General features: G+C 34.6%; 1 protein-coding gene across 1 annotated transcript in view; it reads right to left on the bottom strand.

The window, feature by feature from the left end:
* Nucleotides 1-24,534, bottom strand: part of jbug (filamin-type immunoglobulin domains fbug) — a 41,375-nt gene extending 16,841 nt beyond the window's left edge. Inside the window, exons 1-7 of the mRNA XM_070639744.1 lie at nt 24,400-24,534; nt 22,229-22,693; nt 16,819-17,218; nt 16,502-16,752; nt 14,781-16,436; nt 13,576-14,248; nt 13,345-13,512 (exon numbers count right to left, since the gene is read on the bottom strand). Of these exons, the coding sequence (XP_070495845.1) occupies nt 13,345-13,512; nt 13,576-14,248; nt 14,781-16,436; nt 16,502-16,752; nt 16,819-17,218; nt 22,229-22,459 (3,379 nt within the window). The 5' untranslated portion in view covers nt 22,460-22,693; nt 24,400-24,534. The remainder of the gene's footprint in view (nt 1-13,344; nt 13,513-13,575; nt 14,249-14,780; nt 16,437-16,501; nt 16,753-16,818; nt 17,219-22,228; nt 22,694-24,399) is intronic.
* Nucleotides 24,535-25,257: the final 723 nt, after the last annotated feature.

The following is a 25,257-nucleotide window of genomic DNA, read 5'->3' as shown; positions in this document are numbered from 1 at the left end:
ATTTTCTTGCAGTTTAATGGCATCGATATTTCAAGTAAAGGAGCTTTAATCAACGAAATTTGGTTTTTAAAGGTTGGATAGCTTAATTTTATTCGAATATTTTGAGTAAAGAGCACTTAATTATGTTTAATATTTATAAATTAACTTTATGTCACGTGCGTGACTCGGAGGATTAGTAGCAATACGCAAGCAATATTCCTGGAAGGCATACGGCAGCGAAATGACCACATATCAAGCCCAAAGCCAGCGTGACTTTAACTACAGGTTAGATTCGATGGAATTCTGCCTTAAGCTAGTATTAAGTCGAGTTGGGATGAATTTCCGGCTATTTCGGTTTGTCATTAGGAATTTTATCCTAAGAAGGACAGGGCTACACATATAAAATTTCTGGTTGTATTTCTGCATTAAATTGATCTTATAAGCTCGTACCCAAACGACACAAGTCTCCATTAAATAACCATCCCTTATAGACAATGAACACATTTAGATGAGAAAGATCTCAATTTCGTAAGCATACGTAAGCATACGAGCATCATGAGAATGCTCCTTGTCTGTTTGAGCATTTGGAGGCCCTACGAAGTTCCAACAAACAGACACCTCCTGCTAATTTGTTTCGCACGTGTATCCCGCACGCTAATCACTATAACTCTATCTAATTGCATACAACTACACACAATTCTTCATATTCCCTGTGTCAAATCAATTGAGTCTCAATTTTTATATGCCCGATTTCAGTGAAAGTTTTGCTGATATGCTGATTGCTATTTTGTATTTGTCATTTAGTTTGTCCATTAATATTGAGATAAACATGAAAGTTGCGACTTATTCGGCAAATCAAAAGTTAAAGTTTCAAATTTCTACTGTCATGTTAGACATGTTGATTTTGAAATTTTGTCACTTTCTGCAGCTAAAATTCAAAATGTTTTGTTTTTAGGCAGTAAAAACTTTCATCAAAATTGTTTAAAAATAGATGGACGCATTGTCTTAAGCTGAATGAGAAAATAATCTTTAAATGGCAGTGTGAATTGAGTATTGACAAAAATTATATATTCAAAAAATTGACACCAAATCTGGACATGTTTTCTAATCGATGCTGATTGATTTTTAGATCCTAATTAAGTTGGTAGTAACAATTTGAGGTTTAGTCATCAATTTTGACCGAAATTTGGTCCATAATTTGACATTTTTGCTAAGAATCCCAATATAAATCAATTAAATCCATCAAAATTTTATCCCACAGCTTCTCCATCACCCCAACAATACCAATTTCCAATTCAAAAATCAGAATTCATTCCATACATACCATTAACAGCACTCAAGACTAACAATAACATCCAAATGCGCACGATAATGACAAATTTACTTTTTTTTTGTCACACTTTATAATCATGAAGTTTCTCTTTTTTGCATACCTTCAACTTGACTTTGAATAAAAGCTCAAATTGATTTCAGTTCCACTTTTTAATTTGAAATGAAAATGTCGCTTCATGCTTTCGTGATGGCCTTGAACCTCTTCATGATTTAAATTTGACAATTGTAATTTTAGGCTTCTGTTTTGTTTGGGGGTTAGTCACGTAATGATGTTTAGTAAGTGAAAACTGATGAATGCTTGAGGCGGAGCAAAATAGGGAATTGAGGAGGTTTTGTAGCTTAATATGAATTTAAGTGTCTAAAAGCTAGTACGATGCATACCAAATTTTGAAGCCGACACAATTCAACATCAGTCTTAAGATCCCAATTCCTCTCATGCACATCATTTATGAACATCCCTCTCATAAATTCTCATGAAGACTCATTGTAACAAGCTAAGTATTATTTCTGAATTCACATTATTTTGGGTTAAATTTACTGTGTAATTTCAATAATAATAGTTATGACACTTTTATGTTCGTGGAACAAAACTCATATTAGATGCTTAATTACATGAAAATGATTCATGGATTGTTTTCATAAAAATACCAACTAAAGAGAAAAATTGATTAAGGGACACATGGAAGGATCATTTTGCCAAATCATTTCCGAATAAGAAAAATGAAAAAGGTTCTGAGCTAAGTACTTTGTGGATCACATTACACATATTTACGTGGCCACCATGTGGCTTATAAATGAAACTGTCGGCTTATTGTTGTTTACAAATGTGTGCACGATCGATCTGAGGTTGAGCACAAGATGGTCAATCCGTCCAAAATCATGCACCAGATCGGCAGGACGTTCTCATTAGCATTCTTAACTAGTATATTTAAGTAGAGTAAGCTCTTGAAAGTATGCTATTTGCCTGTTACAATTAGTCAATGTCTAGTTAAGATTCAGTTCTAGAGTTACAGAAATGCATTAGAAGAAACCATGAACTGGACAATGACAAGCTGTAATGTACACTCGGGCTAATCTTAATGTTTCTACAGTTAAAACCAGATTCCAGCAATTAAAATCCACAATATTTCCTTACAGAACTCAACATGAAACCAGCAATTCATCTCTAAATATGGAGTGCCCCCAATCCATCACTATTCTAACCAGATTTCTTTCTAATCGTACTTAACAGAATAAACATTTTTCTTCCTTTTGTTGCATAACTTCTTACTATATTGAATTACATCTATAAATATAAAAACTTAGTTTAAGAATCCATTCCATTTTAACGGAATAACTTGCTTTTTTCAGCCATGAAAAAGTAAACATCTGCTGCATTTTCTCTTCCTCTTATCTCTTACATAATATTGCAATTCTAATCACGCAACAAATTTAAAATTCTTCCATACCGTCTATTACGGAATTTGCTAATGATGTGAAATTGCCGTTATGTCTCATAACAGAGAAAAACACTTTTTTTATCATTTCATATTGTGCGAAATTAGTTTGTGTAGCTTTTCAAGTAAAATCAACTAATAGTAAACAGTTAAAAGTTGTAAATAAAATATATTGCGTGTAGCGGCTTTAAATGGCTGTACATAGAAGGGTACAAAAAAATATAAATTTCTTTTATGTCAATATTGTAAGACTTACTGTTACTAATGTGATTTCAAGTTTTTTTTTTTATAATTCATGGACAGTTTGAGAAAATTGGCTTCAGGTGTTTCCCAAGAAATTTACTAGAAATTGTTGCATTTTTATTTTAAATTGCTGCCGGGATTGAAAAAGCATTAAAAGTTTCTATTCAAAAATTGGTCGAAAAATCACATTTGTTGATGTTACAGTCAATTATGGAAATTTTTATGAAAATTGCAAATTTATTTAGATTTTTTAAAAAGTCTTAAAATGCTTTTAGTCCACTTAGTAGAGGTGTATCAGTAAATTCTTCATTTCCTGATAAATGTGTGATTAAAAACCAATAAACGTACGGCTTTTTGGAATAATTTTACCATTTTGCTGTTGAAACGATAGGCACAAACTGTAGATTCCTAAATTAAAGGTCTTAATCTACTATAGCAAATTCTGACACAAACATTATGAATGTTACAACTTAATTACTAATGGAATTCTGGACTAAAATTTCCGCACTAATTAGACCTCACAATGGTACATCTTGTAAATATAATTACACAAAACCCAAATTTTCATCCAAAAATGCCTAAAACTAGCCCATTGTTGTCTAATTCCCAATTCACAAATTCATATCAAAAGAAAATATTTGTGCCACCTATTTAATCAGAAGCTCCCAAAACGAAGTTACACAAAAAAAGTTAAAATTTTTAACTCACGAACATTTTTCTTCTTTTCTCTTTATTAGAATGAAGGCAAGCACATTTTAAATGCAGATCAAACAAAATTGTTTTTTAGAAAAAAAAGTGAAAAATTCATCATTAACATTCAACAATGGCAGTCACTTCACAATAACTAAACAAGTAAGCAATTTTCTTTCATTGCCACACCGAAAAAAACTAAACAAAACTACAAAAAAATTTACGTACTAAATACGCCAATGATGATGATAATGATGAGCTCAATTTTTAGTGAGTTTTTCGTCAGTGTTGGTGCTTTTGGGTGATGGGGTAGTGTAAGTGAGATTTGAAATAGATATGGAATATAGATGAAAAGTGATCAACCTTTATATCTAGGCGACATTTATAGGATTCGTCCTAAACTTCTGGACTACGGATAAAGATACAGACCTGTAGTCTTGGATTAATAAAAAGGGGCAACCAAAATTTGTAGGTCTGTTCATCTAATACGCAGGAAATTCAAGACTGCGGTTTTTGAACGAACCTTACCCATTTATACATAGTAAGTATTATATTTGATCCAATGACTCAACAGTAATGTAATAACTCTGGATGTAATAGTCGTCTTATAACTTAGCAACTAAAAGTCTGATTATCATGACCTATGTCATGGACACATGAGAGAGGCAGTGTCGAATGGCAGTGTAATGTCTTGAGCATTGTTCAATAATTGTCTCATCTACAGTGCACTTTCAATGCTCTATCTTTGAACAGACAATGAAAAAATTCTTGAGTATGCTCATAAAATTGAGTATGCTCACTTATATGGATTGAATGAGTATACTTAAACTCGCTCATACTCAAGCGATCACGCTCAATAAGGTGAGTTGTCTTAATAAGGATATAATGATTGAAAAATCGGTCTCTGGTGAGAATCGAACCCAAAAACTCACGAAAGAGTAATACAGATATATTGTCTGTTGTCTAATCATTTGATCACAGAGACCTTTCTCCCATACTGACAGATTTGCCTTTATATGACTCGATACAAAAGATTCCACTCTGTTCAGACACCACAGGCAGTTAGAACCATATTTTAAGCCGACACTCTAACAGACAATGAGCATAGTCACCTAAATAAGCCTGCATATGAGTATACTCAATCAACATAGTTAAGCATGCTCAGTTTTGTGACTATAGTCATTTTGATGCTCGTTGTCCTGCGAAATATTGATTCCCATGATTAGAATCTTCTTAAGACAACAAGTTCACCAACTCTGATATTTCAAACATCTGTTTAAATGTATGTGTAAGTAAATAACTTCGCGCGTAAATGAGTGAGTGAGAGATAATTAAGTTTTAATGAGACCTAATTTTTTTTAACTTTGATTCTTTTTAATTGCCCAACACAACACATCTGAACTTTCTATTATTTCATACCTCATCTCATATTTATTAAAAACATGATGGGTTTGTAGCTAATGCCCGCATTGAATTCTATTGTGTTGTTCTGCAGAAAAAAACAAGGCATAATTGAATTGTAATTCATTGTTAAAAGTAGATCGAGAACAGCGAGGCCTTTGACTCTTTTTTTTATGGAGTCTCTTTCATGGATCATGGCAGATTCTTCATTAGCGATTGGCAGGCAAAAACAGCCGAATCGATTTCATGCTTGACATTTTACGATGAAGATATTCTATTATGAATTTAACACGCAAGAACATTTTTCCTGCTTTTAGACCTAACGGGAGTAGTCGACTGCCTACATATTTATGTTAAAATAATTCTTGACAGTGTAATGGTAGGTTGTTGAGACTTTTTGTATGTAAGAACAGCCGTCAGATGTTTTGTTAAGCAATTTTAATGAGAAGAAGGTTTGGCACATTCGGGTGTGTATGCTAAAATTTTGCATGGTAATTAAAAATGTTTGCAGGGTTATTTGCATTTTGTGCTGAATTTTTGCATATTTTAATGAATTTATGCTGTTTGAATGAGATATTCTGGGAAGTAAATGATTTATGATTTTAGAAATATTTTTTTGGTTTTTTGTGGATTTATTTTTGGAATTTTTTGTTGAATGCACAGAATGACTTGATGCTCATTTGACATTCAAAAATTCGAGTTTTGACATTTTAGAGCTAGTAAATTGATATTAAAATTTTGCAAAAAATTCAATAATGACTGCATGATTTCTCTATTAGTTTCAAGTTTCAAGAATGAGGAACTGATCAAGATGATCAAAACTGATCAGAAAATTTATCGGAAACTATCAAATGTTATTTATCTTCTGAAAAAATTAGATGCACAGGCAAATAACAGTTCAGTTTTGCAGTATCATGCAGTTTTTCGGCAAACCCTAAATTTATTAGTTCTGCATTTTTAAATTCTAAATTCATGACTTCTAAATTCTAATCCAAAAACTAATTAGCCAATAATTTCCAAGAACTTTGAAGTTTCTTCAACGGCATTGAAACTTAAGTAATATAAACTTCTGTAATTTATAACGTTGATCAAAGGTTTTTATGCCTTTTTAAGTGTAACTTAGACACTTAAATCGGCTTTTCCTTTGTTTGAAAAGAAATATAATAATAATAAAATAATAAAATAATAAAAAATAATAAAAAAACCTCGCGATTAAATTAAAGCTCAAAACATCACACAATCATAATTCATGCTAAATTATCTTAATGCAGTAGATTAGTATATAATTGCCCAATCAGCACAAGAAGGACCAAGCCAGCTTGACACTGGCCCCTCCCAGAGTCACCGCAGATTTCCCGGATAATTCCAATCTAGACCATGATAAGCGAGAAAGCATAAGTCGGATTCAAATCAAATGCTATTCTAAATTAGTGTCACTCTAGCCCAGAGCTCAAAGTTGTCTCAGATTTTATATGAAAAAGTCAGATCAAGTCATATTGACTCAATAAAAAATTATAATTGTCTTCGACCTCTGCTGTGAACAGACAAAGTGACCGCTTTTGGGTACCGAAGTGATATTTATGTACCATGAAAGGATGCTCTTTGTTAGTTAGGGATAACCGACATTTGGGATGACTTTATCTTCAAGACTTCAATTTAGAACAAATAAGTCATTATCTCATCACATCATCTAAATTTCAATTCTCCATACTAATCAACAGTCATTTCAAATAAAGAAAAGTACATCAAAATGAAAGCTTAACTACTATTTGCCATAAAATATGCTACAAAACACGAGAGAATTGTTCAATAATTGTTTTGTTTTTATTTGCTTTGAAATAGTTTAAAAAGCCATTAACGATAAGTACACTAAGGTTAAGTTCAGAGGTGTGTACATGTGAACTAACAAGCCTTCAATTTTGTTCAATTTTGAGTGATTAAATATCAGTGAATTTGTATCTGGGGATTGTTATTGAAAATATAAGTAAAATGAATGAATTTTGAAGCTTCTCTGAATAGCTTGAAAATCAGACAGTGTAGAAATGGCTTAAAATTCAGTCCCAGGCTGACATGGGTCTAATATGAAGCCGGATATCATGAAATCTAGCTAAGAATCAAAGTCACGCAGTTCTGGAGCCAGATTTCCAGTCTTTTCTATGTCGTGTCATCCGGGGTCTCAAAATTCCAATCCCAGGCATGCGTCGCTCAGAATTTATGCCAGTTTCGGTTTGAATCCAAAACCAAATCAGAATCAAGTCAGCCTAAATGCTAAATTTTGAATCCATTAACAAACTTGTGCTATTCAGGTTCTCTAAACTCTCAACAGCAATTATCCACTCCAATCTTCCCCACCATTCACATTCCATTTCCATCTTATCATTACCCAACTAATTCTACCATCCATCCTAATCCACAATTCAAACAGTAAAAAAAGCAAATAAATTTATCAAATTCTTACTGTATTAAAAAACCTGTTTTTCAAGTCATGTGTGGCGGAGGTAAAAGCTCATTAAGTATGAGCGAACCATAGCTTATCATGCATTTATTGTCATTCTTTAAATTGTTTCTCTTCTCATCTGAACGTCAACGTGGAGGTATTTATGCATTTTATAAAGATGAATGCAGATGTGCTGTTGAGATTGAGAAGAGGACATGACTGACATGAGTGAAAATTTAATTTAAATAAATTGAGAAAGTTGGGGAATTTTTGAATTGTGAATGTGAGGGTTTGGAGGGGTTATGGTAGTTATGAGGGTCTAGTGGGTGTTTGGGTTATATGAAGAATTTTTAATGAAAGAAATTAGGATTTTGGGAGTATATCCTAGTTAATGTGAATATCAACCATTTATAACAGTGTAGTCCAAATTTCTTTATACCAGGGTACGCCTTAGAAGTACGTAACGACCCAGATCACGTCATGGGGTTGTTAGCATTTCCAAAAAATGTTTTTAAAGTGCCTAAAGACACTAAAAGTGCCTAAAGACACTAAAAGTGCCTAAAGACACTAAAAGTGCCTAAAGACACTAAAAGTGCCTAAAGACACTAAAAGTGCCTAAAGACACTAAAAGTGCCTAAAGACACTAAAAGTGCCTAAAGACACTAAAAGTGCCTAAAGACACTAAAAGTGCCTAAAGACACTAAAAGTGCCTAAAGACACTAAAAGTGCCTAAAGACACTAAAAGTGCCTAAAAGACACTAGAGTGCCTAAAGACCTCCTCAATGTCTAGACTATGCCAACCTAAAAATCAAGTCCCTGATAACATTTCGCATTACTAAATCCCATAAATTCTCATTCCAATCTCCAGCCACCTTTCATACATCAGCAAATAATCACCAACTATCATGCAACATAATTTACTATTACTAAATCTCAAAAACCGCATCGTAATCAATAATTGATGCACATTTACATTCCAAAACTGTTTTCTAACACTTTACATATCCACCGCAAACTCTCAAATTAGTCATTAAAACATGTAAGTAAAATCACGATAGCTATCATGTCGTACTGAAAATAATTACATGCATCTCGAACGTCAAGTGATGAGAAAAGACTCATATTCTTATGCATTACTATCAAATTACATATCATTGATACTCATTGTACCTCATAACGTGTAATAAATGTGAGTATGTTACTCATTGTGCGTTGAATAAAAAAGCTCATCGATTGTGGAATAATGAAAATGAAATTTTTTTACACTTTCACCAGCAATTGCAGACATGATGAAGAAGAAGATTGAGAGAGAACTGGCAAAATACAATTTTTTTTGCAAGTCTTTGACCGAATGCATGCGTTTTATATAAAAATTAATACGGGAAATTGTTGGTTATGGTGCCTTTTCGTGGGGATTTAACAGAACACGATTAGAAATGTGAGGTGAATGATAAGTGGAAATAATCATGTTAAAAACTATTTTTTGTGTGAAACTCTATTTTTTTGAGTTGAGATTTCTAATGTGATGATTGAGTTATGGGAGGAAATGGGAGATTCTCTGGTTGATTATAGGCCTTTGGTATTGAGGAATTGTCTGTTGTACTTGAATTTTGAAAATGTGATGAAAATACCGATCGACAGAATGCGAGGAACTGCAAGGAAATGGGTCGAAATGACTTATGCCATTAAGTCAACTTCGCGTATTAGTATTAATACGGCAACGTAATTATGCCTTAGCGAAAATACTGTAAGTTTAGAAAATAATTCAGAATCTTTTGAATTTTGAGATGTAATAATATCAATCAGATTGAGTCATTACCGGTCCTATAAAAGCACAGTTAGACCACTTAACAATATTAATGTTCGAATTCCAGTAACCAGATAATTCAAAATCTAGTTTAAAGTAAGTTAATAGCAAGGATTACTTTATGTCTAGCTTTTAACTGGTTCTTCATCTAAGTTTTAACGGTTCTAATTACCGGGGATAACATTATTTACTGATTTAAGAGACATGTAATGCAAAATACCTGATTCTGGCTTATTGACTCATAAATTCGTGATTTTATATAAATAGACAAGCAGTAGACAACCTTCATCAACTGAAGCACACCCACTAAAAGTCATGAAAATGCGAGTCCGGATCATCTGGCAGAAACTATGTATTCCATTAAATCCTTGGAATTTGTGGAAATCATGGAATTTATGGATTCTTTGGCAGAATCAATGAACCCATTGAAATTATGGATTAACTCGTGGAATCAATGGCATCAATTAAGCAGATAAATACGTTATTTTATCAATTTAGAAGTGTTAATACAGGCACATGAACATATACAAAATTGTGTTTGGGGGGAACCAGCCGATTTTTTTGGATCCATCCAAATAACAAAGACAAAACCAACCCAAGTTTTTTCAGCTAGTCAAATAGTGCTTTTGCTGTCAACTAAGCTTCAGTTTCTTATTATTCCAGAGCTCAAAGACGAGCTGAGTCGACTTCAAGTGTGTCGACTTCGAGCTTGCTTTCAACATTGATTTCTCACAGCACATAGGCTGATCACAAGTGATAGATGTCTTCCTGAATAGGTGAGTAGCCAGAAAATTGTAGAATAAGTGACAAAAACGCACTAAAAAATGGTGCAAACTTTCAAAATTATTATAAAAGACACTTGAAGGTTCGTTATAAAAATGCAATCCATTCAACTATTAATTTTTAGACGCTAGAACTTGTATATTGAGCCCCCTACTCACTTCCTCATCCACAACATTCCTAACCACATTCATGTCTATACACAAAAACATTCTAAACCAATCATCCCACATCTGTCCATTATCTCACCACAATAACAAATTCATCAACCAAACCAAACCAGAAATAATTCTCAATAGAATCAAGAATTGGCGCCAAAGTTCCTGCACTTGTCATGTTTATTCTTTACTGTCAAAATATTTTTTCATTCCAACTCTTTTGTCACTTTTCTCTTTCTTTTGCAAAAAATTCCATCGAATTTTTATCGAACTAAACTCGTTTGACGTCTTTCATATTTTTTTAACATAATTGACTGCTTAACAAAAATAAATTCCGTCCATATGTAAATTAATAATAAAAATATAGGCAGCAACAATGCGCTCACTTTCTTCAATGAATTTTTTGAGTTGTTTTCTCTCAATTTTTTGTATTTTTTTTTATGTTGTGTATTTCGTTTCATTTGGGGCCTTTTTTTTCTCAATGAAAGGAATTTGTGTCAAATGTGAATGTACCAAAAAGCAGCATACAGTATAGAATAGTGGTGGGCAACCTGTGTGATGCGGTATAGTTGTGTTTTGAGAATGTCATGAGCTGTATGTCGTGTTTGTTATTATTTATTTACAACGCTGGTCTTACAGATCAATTGTGATCCATGACCTCCAAAAGGAGTCGCCTGGAGCTGTCTCTATCGCTCGGGCTTCAAATTGGCAATTCCCAATTCTAGTAACTTGTGTTAGAAATTGGTGAAAGATCACATGAACGTTCAAAGAGCTCTTGTAAGGAGGATATCGAGTCGAGAGACAGTATTGCATTTTGGAGCTATTGGACATTTGGCAAGCTAAAGCCAGCGATAGGACCAGTTTTCAGGCAACACCTGAAGGATGCCATGGATCATAATTGATCTTTGAATGGTTAGAAAAAAGTAAGGAGAAGTCATAGTCGGCTCGTAATTCATATGAAGTCGAGTCGTCATGAGTAAACAAAATCCGAGTCAACTTCTAGCTCTACAAGCAAGTAAATACGGTTTATATTCAAGCCACCATCAAGCTGTGCCACAAAACACAAAAGGTTGCACACCACTGGATATAGCAGATCAAATTGTGTGAACATTTATCGAGAGAAAATATACAAAAATATTGCATTGTTTTTTAAACTTTTTTTTTTACCTTTTTATATGAAAAAAAGTTTATTATTTTTCCAGGCAAGGTTAATTGCTTATTTGATGTTGCTTGTTAATACAATTTTCACACACTTATGAGAAGTTCACTACAGCTTTGCTTTCAAAAAATTTTATTTTTTATTCTCCTTAAAAAATAATTTTTTGTTACACAAAAATTTCACAATTTTCAATTCTTTATCAGCCCTTAAATCTGCACAGAAATTGTCACGTCATCGCTTTTAAAGATGGCTACACACCTTCTTTATTCTGAATATATTTTTTATTGCCTACACAACAATCTCTGCTGTAGATTTTTTTATATTTTTTATTTTTTCTGGATGAATTCCGCGGTGCACACACAAGAAACTTTTTCTTTTCTTTTTTTTTTATAAAAAATTATTAATTTTTTTTTAAAACACTAAACGATAAACAACTAAAAAAAAATTCAACCGATCGCGACGAAATCTAAAAGTAAACTCAACTCAAAAATGGAAATAAAATTTCTTCTTGCAAGAAGTAACAAACAGCACAAAAAAAACGAGAAAAAATGAGAAATTTTTGTTGTTGTTGTTGTGAGCGATCGTACGAAAGAAGAAATGAAAGGAAATACCAAAAGGTAAAGAGTATGGAATTGATGGTTGTGGTAGTTGGTAGTGGGTAGAGCGCATATTTTGGTATAGTATGTGTTTACCCATGTAGTGTTCTAAATTACAGTATTAATTTAGTAGATTGGATTTAATTCAAATAATTTGAGAGAATAAGCTACAAAATGCATCAGAAATTAACCAATGATCAAAATCAAAAATGATCAAATTTGATCAAAATGTCACTTATCTGTGCCGCTAATGAGTTGATAACCCTCTCTGTAAAATGTTGCACAATTTATTAATTTCCTCGAATAATACAGGTCGGTTAATCCATCTAAAATCCGGATTCTGTTCAAATCTGGAATTATTTTAGATACACTCTGGTGTAGCGTCTGTTTGTCGTAGATATTCCAACTATTCCCGGTCGCTACACAGCCTGGTGGCGGATGTTTGATCGATTGACCGATTTGTAAAATTTGAGATAGTTAAACAATTACTCTTGGACAGTAAGATGAGAAAAATTCTATTCCTCGCTTTAAAAATTGACCATAAACAGCCATCATGGTGTCATTAGGACATTTTAATATATTTTCTTCAACACAGTGACATAGCGGTATTCTAGTGTCTAAAACATGTTGTTCAAGTAATTCTATGTTTACGTTTAAATGTATGTACAGTCAAATTGCAAAACAGTGATGGGCATAGAGATAAGCTTCGACTCAAATCCCACACGACACTTGCTTCTTGTTATTTCCAAAAAATTTTGACAGCTTCTAGTGTGACGCCTCGCACAGGTTGACCACTGTTGTTAAGGAAAACAATTAATAATTGACCGGAAGTGGCCAGCAATAGAGCCTAATTCAGGCGCCATTTTAGTAAGGATAATTTCCATCACAGGATTGAATTAAATAAAATTCTAAAATCAATCCCATGATTCAACTCATTTAAATAGTGGGATTTAAAAACCAACTACAGATCACATCCAATTTATAATCTAGACCAGTGTGTGACTACCCCACATGGCATATGGTTCATAACAGTTTTAAAAATTAAGCGACACACAGTTTGTACACCACTGGTCTATACAGTCAGTAATTATATTAAGCAACTCCAAAAAATCTCCTAGCCAGACAATCTGCACACAAGTTCACTCTACATCATTGACAAAAAAAAATGCTCAAAATAACAGAGTAAACAAAAAATATGAGCAAAAAGAGAGAATAACAATTGAAATAAAACTAGTTGAATTCTCTCACACATGAGTAAATATCTACAGGTGTATGTGAGAACATACAGTCAGTGATCATTAAATTACAGGTAGAAAAAAAACTTACCGGGTACGGTTTCGCCGTTGAATGTAATTTGAACAGTATGAATGCCGGTTTCATGAGGCGTAAAGCTAGCTACAAATCGTTGTCCGCCAAGTGCTCGTACACTTGAAGTCACACGACCGCCATTAACGAGAATTTCGAGATTTCCAGAGCCTGCACGCGATCCATCGACTGTAAAACATACAAGTAATTAGTAACTGCACTTCCAGTTCACATTTTGCTAATCATCCTTACTTTCAAACTCAAATGGCTGCCCCAAATATCCGTCAGGCTTGTTACTCACACGAATCGACTTAGCACCCTCAACATCCTCATCAATTGGCATGAATTTGGTAGCCGATGATGAATATCCATAATCATTTGAACTGGTTTTCGTTACATACTTCTCATTACGTTCTTTATATGACGAGTCTGATAATGAAAACTTATTAAACTGTGTATTTGTATGCGTCTCAGTGTCAACAGCTGATCTGTCATATGACAAATTTGTGTCCAGTTGTTCTTCCGTTAATTTTGCCAACGATTCAAGTGAATTATTTGAAAACATATGCTTGGTCTTATTCAACACATCCCAACTATCACGACGTCCTGCTCCAACTTTAATCGGCGATATATTTGATGAATAATCAATTCCTTCCGTTGTTGTCATTTTAATAGGCGGAATTGGACTAGCATTTTGATTGATCGTTGATCGATATGAATGTTGTGTAACACGATATGTCTCAGTATTAAGTTTGGATGCAGAATTTGATAAAGTCGATGTTGACGTGTTCAATAGAGTGCGAACTGGTGATTCACTTGTCAGACGTGGTGATGGCGATGATGTAAAATTTCTCGGACTAGTTGCTCGTCTATCGTATGTTGTGTTGACTGTTAGGGGACTTCGGACTACTGGACTTGCTCGCATCTAAAATTGATAGAAGGGATTGTTAATATTGGTGTGTATAAGGCAGTGCTGTTCAAACTATTGGCTGCGAGACACCAGTCTTTGTGCCATCAAGTGATTGGTAACCATTCGATCTTACAATCTAGGTATGCTATGACATAAATAAGTTTGGGCAACACAGGTGTAGTGCAGTTCTGTTCAAACTGAATGCCGCTGCACACTAGTGTTAGAAATACCATGCACTGCACCGTGTACAGTTTCCATCGAGGCTTACCATCCAAGTGTGCCGTAGCACCAATAAGCTTGGACAGCACTGGTGTAGAGCAGAGCTGTCCAAACAGTAAGCCACGGCACACTAATGTGATATTTAAATATGTTGGAAATGCCATGAATCGCATGTCGTGTTCGGTTTCGGTCGAGGCTAACCATCAAGATGTGCCATAGCACTAATAAGCTTGGACAACAGTCTTGCAGTATCTTGACTTGATACTTAATAAGTCAATTCTACACGCTAATTAATAAAGAACCAAAACACCTCAAAGAAGCAACTTACATTTATGGGACTTGACATGAGCGTAGGCGAGTCACTTTTTCGTCCATAAGTGCTATCGTTCTTCAATTTAGAATAAAACGATGTGCTGTATAATCCTTCATCTTTCGTCAAATTTGTCTTTGATACATTTTTCCTTGAATAAGTATCAGTTATATCTCGACTACCATAGTCCAATGATGGACTTTGACTCTTTCTGATTTCTTTACGAAATTCACTTTTGAATACTGTCGAATATCCGTGTTGCTGATCATCAACTAATTTCGGACTATATAAATCACGTCCAGGTGATCCAAGACGCGTGGGTGACGTTAACCTTGGCGATGAATAAATTTCTTTGCTTGTTTTTATTTCGTAGCGATCTTCACCGTATGTTGGTGACAATTGTGGCTTTGACTTGACTTCATACCGGTCCTCATTGTATGTTGGCGATAATTGCGGTGAATACGATTTTCGGGCATTTTGTGGAGAGTAAAGTTCACGTCGGACATGTTCATTCTTCAGCATGGATGTATTAAAATGCATTGATGGACTTTCGGATCGAAGTCTTGAACTTTCATGACTTGGACTGCTTCTGGTCTTTCCAGAACGTCCCTTTGTACCGACTCGCATGATGAATGGTGATCCTCTTACATCATAGCCGTTAAAATAGACATAGACACGATGCTTACCATTCTGTCTTGGCATGAAAGTGACACGGAACTTATTTTCAAGCAGCTTCTCAACAGCACAGACAACGGATCGCTTTTCACAAACAATATCGACATGAAGTTCACCACTGACACCGACACCGCGTGCATCAATCTCAAATGCATGTGCTTTGAATGGCATGGCACCGTCCAATCCATGTACAGAGACACCACTTGGATCAAATACTGAGCATGTATATGGACTACCTTGAATGTGATTTCCTTGATATGTTATTGCAATTTCCCAAATTCCAGCTTCGTCTGGTTTAAATATGGCACTATGTCCTTCATCAACCTTCTTTAATGGACATTTAAGAGGACGACCGGATGGAGAATATGCAGTAACAAGAATATCTTCTGATCGTGGTGCACCAGTTGCATTTACAAGAACTTCCACTAAACTACCTAATGCACATGGTGCCATTCCTGGTGGCTTGACTTGAATTAATCGTGGCATAACTCGGAAGAAATGTCCACCAAGTCGATCATCACCAATTTCAATTAGAATCTCATGCATACCATAAATATCAGGTATGAATGTACCTTCGCCATGCTGATTCAATTTTATTAACGTAGCTACACCTTTGTCATGTGGAGCTACAACATAAACTTTCATTTTTGATGGATCAACATCCTTTGATAAAACCTCAATACGGAAGTAAGTTGGTTCCGCTACACGTCCACTAGTACTTTGTAGATGTACAGCAACCATGTCAGCTAATGGCGGTCTTGGTGTGACCCATTGTAAGTGTGTGGCATAAGCCATGATGACAAGATGCTCAACTTCAGGACTTGTCATCTCTTTTGGTGACATTACAGGCTTGATGCCAAATCTATTGCCAGCATCGACTGCCTTTTTCATGTTACTCTCCCACATTGCTGGATCACTGCTCATTTTTTCGGGTGCCGGTGCATTACCGCCGAGACCTTTGATGATTTCACAAAATACGCGACCGTCATTCCAGTCAGTCTACAATTTAGAGAAGAAATGGGGTTGAAATTGGGTATTTTAAGGGATTAAGTACTGGAACTTACCGTAAAATTGTGAACTGGCACTTTAATTTGACTATTAACCCAACGTTTCGTTGCATTATATCCAGGTCCATCAGGCTTCATGAAATATGATAAATAAGTCATTCCTGAAAGCTCATCAAGCCATGGTGATGCTAAATATTCAGGTTCTAAGACCTTTGGTACACCAAATTCACGATGAGCAATATTCATGGCATTTTCACAATTTCTGACAGCTTGATTTGGATCAAGTGAACGCCAGTGTGGAAATAGACCTAAAAAAATTAAAATTGACATTAAGTATGACATGGACAGTTATTGCAATATCATGTGATACATACCAGGCTCACAATAATCCAATAATGCTGACAGTAAAACTCCACTATTCCAATCTGTTGTAAGATTCGTAACACGACATTCTGGTAAAGCCGCTTGCAGCCATGCCAACATTAATTTTCTTGGCGGGAATTTACTACGTCCAATTTGATATCGTACAATTAATGACCATATGAGGCCAAGAATCAGCTTAAGATTGCCATTTATGATATCAACATTACCAATATTGACCAATTTTACGTGATCAGCTTCAATTGCATTTAATGCTGTTGTGGCATTTTCTAAGTAATGATGTTGATTTTGTGGTCTTTTATTCCATGATGGCTTTAATTTGCGTTTCTGTAAATGTTCGACTAAGGCACATAGAGATGTTCCATCGCAAAAATCGACAGATAGATCGGTTACCTAATGAATAAAGAGGTAGAATTGAGATAATTAGAATGTTAGGATGATTTTGTGGGAATTTTTGGAGGGTTGGATGTTTTTGGTTGGAAAATTGTTGTAGACAAGTTGACGTTTAGGCTGATTCCGAGGCATAGCCAGATATATTTTGTCAGGTTGTGTCGGAGGGAGGTTTTGGGATTTTTTCACGAAAATCCCTAGCAAATTAGAGAATTTCTTAAAAAGAGGTGTCTCATTCTGAAACCTCCTCCTGAATACGCGTCAGGTAACTATTTCTCTCAATGTGGTAGTCCTGTCCCGGACCAACGGTACACTGGTCTTATGGAATAGTAGTACGATGTGGGTGTATCCATTGGTATTGGACAGGAATACCACTTTGCATACCAGATGTACCATTGTACAATATCAGTGATGTGCTTAAACCGTACCGTACCATATAACCAACCGAAAAATCGCCCTTGGACTAGCTTGTACTCCAGATACATATTGTCTGAACTAAGGTTTCCGGTCCTTCCAATTAGTTTCTCAGCTTGTAATTAAGGAACACGACTTGCTAGGTCAACGCACTCTATCTTAATCAGAGCCTCATTCGACTCCACTTCACCATATGCCTTGAATTGACACTCTTCAGCACGAGAGAGTGAGGTTGGCGGCGTGGTGGAGTTAAGCTAGGTGTGGCTAATATGTTGTGCGTTCACCACCTTTAGAAATGGTGACGAACGAATACAAAAAGGTCGACGAATTCCGATCTCGATACTCTAGACTAGACTCGAGAAGTCTCAATTTTGGTCTCGACATCGTAAATCCTTGAAATTGAGGACAATTACTCGAAAAAATTGAAATTTTGATCCTAAAAAATCACAAAAATTGACGCCAAATCTGACAAAATTCCCCACAAGGAATTCACTTCCAATAAAATTAATTTCCAGAGAAAATAAAGTCAATCTCAATCAATTCAATCACCATTGCATTAGAATCTGTATTTTTAGTATCGCAGCTCTCGATACAATTTTTAAAGGTGGAATGAATTTTATTTTCATTTGTGTAGGTTTTCTTATTTTTCTCACTCACTTCCAATTGCCATTAACCTTGACTCACTCTGTGTTTGTTATTTGGCGATTTTTTTGCTGCTCAGCTGCTGTGGTCGTGCTGATGTTTTTTTGCAGATTATTAATTTAATTTTTTTGGGGTTTTTAATTAAGAGTTTGATAGTTTTAGGCTTAATTTGGAAGATTTTTGGGTTTTTAAGACATGAAAATCGCGAGATTAAGACAGAAAGGTTGACAGCTATTTTCGTAATTTGACTTTGGATGGACATATGCTGAGCTTTTTAATGACTGCATCCTATTTTAATATTTGTCTGACTTTATACAATATTTTATCAATTTTGACTACAAAACATTCAAGATACACAGTCATATGGCACCAAACCTGATCCAATAAAACGAAATATGTTTTAAAAATTCTAGATTCAATGCTGAATTAGATCAGCTGCCAATAGTTGCTCAAACCCATTTGCAAAATATTTTTCAACCCACAAGATAAACAAAATCTAGCAAATCGAGTATGCCACATGATTTTTATTTCTCACGACATTTCCAGTTATTTTTAGTATCTAACACAAAAATTATGTCATTTTGCGTTTTTTGCATGATTGAATGTTTGATAATTATTGCTAATAAATACTGTAAATTCTTTTAAAAAAATTGTAATTATTATTCAGGAGTGGAGTGTGTAATGTCGTGGAGTATATGTGGATTCATTGTCATATTGACAGTACTCGATATGATCGATTGGGAGATCTGGTGTCTGATGGGACACGACCTCGTGTACTCACAAATCTATATTTGGTCTGTTGACCAACAAGTCAACCACAGTGGCCTTACTCTTACACTGGCAGATTCGCCTTTATATGGCTTAATTCCCAATTTCCAACCTGATCGTATATCACAAGGAGTTATTTCACAAATCAGCCAAATCACCCCTATGCAGGCGTTGCTCTGGTCCTGCATTTAAACTGAATCTTGTATTAAGTCAGAGTCAAGTCAGCGAATTTTTAATCGATTAACCGATTTGTACTGTATATACTTGCGACAACAAGTTTATGCGCTTCAGCTAAAGAACTATACTATGTAAAGTAAGTAAAAGAATTTGCATCATATATACATCGCATCGCTGGAACCATTCTTGATTGTTATCTATTGTAATGAACAAGTTTTCTGGCTAAAGTTCGTAAATTATCATACAAGTTATTATCACATGCTTATTATTTTGATGCGGATTCTTAGTTTTTTGTCATCAATTTTTATATCTAATCTATGCATTCTTCAACTTAGTTAGCATAAAAATTTAATTGACTTTTATCTTTTGATTAATCAAATAATCTTATGCGTGTGCAGAAGCTATTGGACTGCTGAAGTGATTCGGTAAGAATGATTTAGCATTTTGGTATCTAATTATTGCAACAACATCTTGTGTTCATGGTTTGCAACTCATCGGGAGAATTCTACTTTTGTCGCTTTTTATGTTGTTTTTCGAATCATATGTAGTGGAAATGCGGATTACAGCCATTGTTTTGTAGACCAAAAGTAAAAGTATCATCCAAAGAGCTGTTCTGATCCCACCATAAACTGTAGCTCTATTGAGTGCTGCAAAACATCACCATTAGCAGCAAAATGCCCTAATGCAACTCTGGATCTCAATGATCTGAATAACCAGAAGGTTATGGACTGGAATTGATCCTCAAAAAGCTTAAACAGATAAGTTTAATCTAAATAATTATTATTTTGAAACTGCTACGGCAGTATAGTTCCCCCAATTTTTTTTTTTTTTTTTTTGAAATGCCTGTGAGTGCATTTTTGTCGAGACGTAACAACAAGATGCTCCACAAAGGATAAAAGGTTACCAACTACTGATCTTTGTAAACATTTGATTTTAACACAATAATATCAGAATTCTTGACCCATAATTTTCTCAGAACCAATCTAATTGATGACTCTAACGTGCTGGGTTAGTCTCTTTTGTTGATTTAATTCGAAGAATTTTTTAATGTCAATTTACGGTCAAATTCTTTAGCATGCACTAATTTGTGATTTTCAGACGAAAAAACAATAAAAATAGCTCAAAAACCGCCAGAACACAAATATTTCCAAGAACTCATTCAGAAATTCTGCTTACTAATGTGCTGGTACACAAAATCTGTTGACTCTACCTTAATCTGCTCGGTTTTAAGTTATTCAATATTTACACATTTAACATTCAAAAAAGTCTTTAATTTTCGGTAAGATTAGATGTTTTTCATCAAGAGATATCCAAATATTGTTCCTAAATCATCACATGTAGGCTTTCATGTCCATCAGATCATGATTTACCAGAATTTTATTTAAATTACTAATGTGTAATGCTAAATGATCAACTGTCTACACATCAGCTCTGATCTTATTAAATCAGCAATGAATAATATTTAATTTATTATAAAATAATTATTGTGTTCTCGGCAATAATGACTCAATTGAATTGAATGTCATGGAAATAGCTTAAGTCATTAGTGTGCAAGCTATTATTATTATTTTTGCACTAAAATGATTTTATAAATACAGAAGAAGTTATAATGAATACAGTCAGACCGAGTGGCACAGAATGATCCTGGGAATGTGCTTTGCAGGTTTAAGTAAGGTTGAAGGTCATTGAGTTTGGTTCTTTAGAAGGGTTTGAGGCAGTGATGGTCAACCCTTTATTTTTCACTGCACAATTTTGTGAAAAGCCTCGATAAGAAGCACACACGGCATACAGTTCATGACATTTACAAAAGTTTACACAGATTAGTGTACCGCGGCACACAGGTTGCCTAGACACTAGGATTATGGTGGATCAAATGACAGAGCCTGAATAGCACAATGCAAAGAAATTCATTTTGTGCTGTATAAGTGGGCCGAAATTAGCCGTCACTTAGACTTTAGGACACCATTACGTCTTGTCGTCCACACTACGATGTATTGTCGCCCTAGCGACTTGAAAATTGCCACTTGCAGGCCATCTGACCAGATCTGGTTGCCATAAAACCGTGTGTCGATCTGGTCAGTTGCTTACAATCTCAAAATAGAACCTAAATTCAAATCTGTTATTTACCACTTGCAACAACTTCAAATCCCCTTCCAAATCATGTGCCACTCGGTACAATAATTTATTTATAACATTCAGAAAAATCGTGTAAATTAGGTCATAATAAATATATTTGCATATAATTAAACAATGGACTTTACTTGTCTGTGGTAATCATCAAATAACACTAGCACAGAGTCAACTATGACAGAAGAATGCATTGTAATAGATGCAGAGTAGATGGTTTGATGTTTTTATTGTCTGTCTGAATATTTTAGTGACGCAAATGCAGGATTGGTCGAAATTTGGCTAAATTATCAAGTTATGGCTGGTAAATTTATAGTTTTTTGAAAGATTTAGCAGTTTTTGATGAATTTTGGAGACCAGGATCAAGACTAAAACTGGAATCGAGGCTGAGACTGCAAGAGAATACTTAGTCATAGTCTTGGCTTTGCTCTCGAGAACTCTTAATTTCTATGTCGGTGTAGAGACGTTTGAATGCTCTTATGACGAAGTATCCATCCGGCAATAACCAGATTGTGATGTGGATCAGAAACAAAGTCAGATGGAAGGCCTTGAGTAATAACTAGGAAAAGTCCTAGCATTTTGGTTCCAGTAAGTAAGTAAGTAAGTAAGTGTTAATAGCTAGATTAATGCTCAAACGACACAATGAAGGAGGCCTGGAGCCTCACCCAAAATAGAGTTTTGAATGCTCCGAGTTTTAAAGCCGGATTGCAATTGTGTTGCAAGACATGCATTTGTTGCGGTGCCTTCTTCATTTGTGTTACTCGAGATACTATTCATGCCTCAACTCAGCACCCAACAATCAACATATTCCATTCCCAAACCCCCCAACCCTTCCATAACATCCAAAAATTCAAAATAAATTTTTTAATAAATCTCAATACTCACTTGCAGTCCAACATCACGTAAATGTTCATTAACCCAATTTCTAAATGTATTTGCTTGTATTTCCACCCACAAATCCTCATTACCACGAATGTTCATTCCTTTTGCAGCCGTACCTTCTGGTGAGCGTGCAACTAATCCAGCTTGTGTAATTTTCTGCAATTCTGTTGTGCCATCCGTATTGTGTTGCAATAGTCCGGCATGTGTAATTTTAGCTCCTTTTGGTAAATCCATTTTTTTAAATAATAATTTATAATTCTTTTTTTTGCACTTAAATTGTAATTAATTGATTTGATCTCTTAGATTTTCTTGGTCTTAGTTCCACTTCAAGTTCAATTTTATCCACTATACACTAATTACAGTTCATCATTTGCTGCATCATCATAATCTTATTTTTTTTACTTCTTTTCTCATGTTTATTACTTAATTGCTGATTGCACTAAAGGTTGTATGCGATGTTGCTCATAGCTGTTTTTTATTGGAATGAAGAAAATGATGAAAAAAAAAATAGAAATAACAAAGAATCTTTAAATAAGCGGCAAACAGCACCACATATTGTGACTTCTTGTGTGCTGAAGACATAAAGAAGAGATTAAAAATTCCATTCAAGTCTCAGGCGAGCGAAAACAAAAAACACAACATTGGATGTAGAAGACGAAAAAAAAAACATTCTTTAAACCCAAACAGAACACGCCAATGTGGATTTGAAAAAGTATTTTTGTGGTAAGTATTGGTGATTGTTGGATAGAGAGCATTTGTTGAGATTTGTGAGGTTTATTGACGACTTAACGCAGTGGTGGGCAATGTCAAGGATCGTATGCAATGTGCGTTTTTGGTTAAAACTTATCACCAAGGTATGTCACGAAAAAAAGCTTGCCCAATACTAACTTAAGGTCTGGATCAGTGATATAATATTAATTCGAAAGAAATGTGCGTCTAGCTTTAGTGGACAACATGATTTCGTACCGGATTCGATTTAAGAGAAGACAAAGTCATACCGGCCTGGTGCCAGATTTTAATTTGATTAATCGACTTATAATATTCGGGTAAAATATTGAATTTTTTTGAAAAGTTCCATAAAATTGTCGAAAGTCATTGATATGTCTCGTCATTAACTATACATTAAGGCATGTAATCAATTTCGATACAATACTCTCTTTGTAGCACCTTTCATAACTCTCACAGTCTCCTATCAGACAAAAATAAAGCTTTCAAGTACCGTATTGGCAGAGTTCGAAGTCGATTCAAGTTCTATATGGAGTCGAGTCAACTTTTCCATACAAATTCTGAGTTCCACTTCGAGCTCTGCATAGTGGTATTACTGTATCATGTTAGCATTCTCTTTGTCTATTAGGGTTCCATATGTCTAAAAGAAATGAGGTTCATAGGCTCATAAAGAATTGTTCGGTACATATTGTTAAACTTAAAGTCAATCTTACAATAATGTTAATATGTCTAAATCTTGGGCTAGTTTCTCCGGTGTATTTTAAGGTGTTATCCATCTATGCTCAAGAATGTGGCTCTTTAGCATCCTTTCAATACTTTGTAATGTGGCCTTAGAGATTCAGACATAGATTGAGTGCTATAAAGCTATATTCTCTAGTATACATATGCCCGGTAACGCTTCGATGGACTACATCTTTTATAAGACCATACATATTTTTATAAGACCTGTATAAGCTCCATTAATTAAGGTCTTTAAAGTTGAGTTTCTAGTAGTCAACAGATCACATGAGCGCCCTATGCATCTGACATTAGGAATTGTCAAGTATGTAGGATAGTACAAGTTTGCTCAAGATGACAAGTTTCATCCAGACAATCACAATATTTTAGCCATCTCAGAAATTACATAATTCCAATCACTTTCCCACCAATTCAATCATCACAATCATAACCCAAGACATTGACATACCACAAAATAAGTCATCCTAATAAATGCCAATCCACTCAAATCAAATTATCAATCATCAAGTCACTCAATCAATCAGTCACACATTTATCCAAATTAATAATTGATATGCCAGCCATCCACAAAAGTTGCAAAAAAATCAACACTTTTTTTTATATTCTTGTTTATATCCCAAATCGTCAACACTAAGCTCAGTGATCACACTCTACACCCACCTACACATGTATCACACACATATGTGGTCGTGTAATAATCAACAACATACCACATAGAATTCTTTAAGTGCTCACTTCTTTTTTTTTATTATTTTGGCGGACAACGAATAAGAATGAAAAAAAAAAAAACAGGTTGGATGTCTCTCGCGATGTTGTCGCACGTATACAAAACTTTTGCTTTCAATGTGTACACAACAGTTGAGCATGTAATGACGCAATTATTTTATTTTTAATATTCACTTAAAATTCACTTAGAACTTAATTCCTTTTTTTTGATGCTGTTAATTCTAACTGTATTCATGCTCCAAAATATCTAAACTGACAATCAGCAACATCACTCAAATTAAACATAAAGGTATGAAGACTGAGAATTTCTTTAATATCTCAACAGGCACCGAAGCGTTAAAAGAGCGATCATCACGCGAGCAACTGCAAAGCACAACTAAACTTAAAAATTGAGAGATTTTAATGATGGAATTGGAAATGAATGGAAGTAAGACAACCGCAAAGGCAAAGCAATGAAAATTCTCTCTCAATGTTAAGTCATGAGGTGTAATTGAACATTGACATGAGCGTGCGTAGCTTGAATAAAGGTAGATTCGTGCTTGCGAGGTGATGTCATTTAATGGAATTTGATCTGAAAGACTGGTGAGATTTTTTTTTTTTTTACGAGGGCGAATATGTTTTTATTTTCTTTAAGTTTTAAGTGTTGCTGCTTGCTTTTTTGGTTATTATGGCTATATTTGGTAGGGCGTTTATAGCGCCGAATTTCTGACAAAATATTGTTTAATCAGGTATTGGTTGGAGTTTGAGATTGAGGAAATTGTTTGGGAAGAGATTTGTAGTTTCTTAGAAATTTTGTGATTTGGTGATTAAGAAGCTTCTTATGCTTTTTTAAAAAATTTGTC

The sequence above is a fragment of the Chironomus tepperi genome, unplaced genomic scaffold (genome assembly GCF_022539635.2).
Source record: "Chironomus tepperi strain 1889 unplaced genomic scaffold, CSIRO-AGI_Ctep_v1 contig_199, whole genome shotgun sequence".
NCBI classification, from domain to species: Eukaryota; Metazoa; Arthropoda; class Insecta; order Diptera; family Chironomidae; genus Chironomus; species Chironomus tepperi.
The sequence above is the reverse complement of the archived record's forward strand: the minus strand, read 5'-3'. Positions and strand labels throughout refer to the sequence as shown.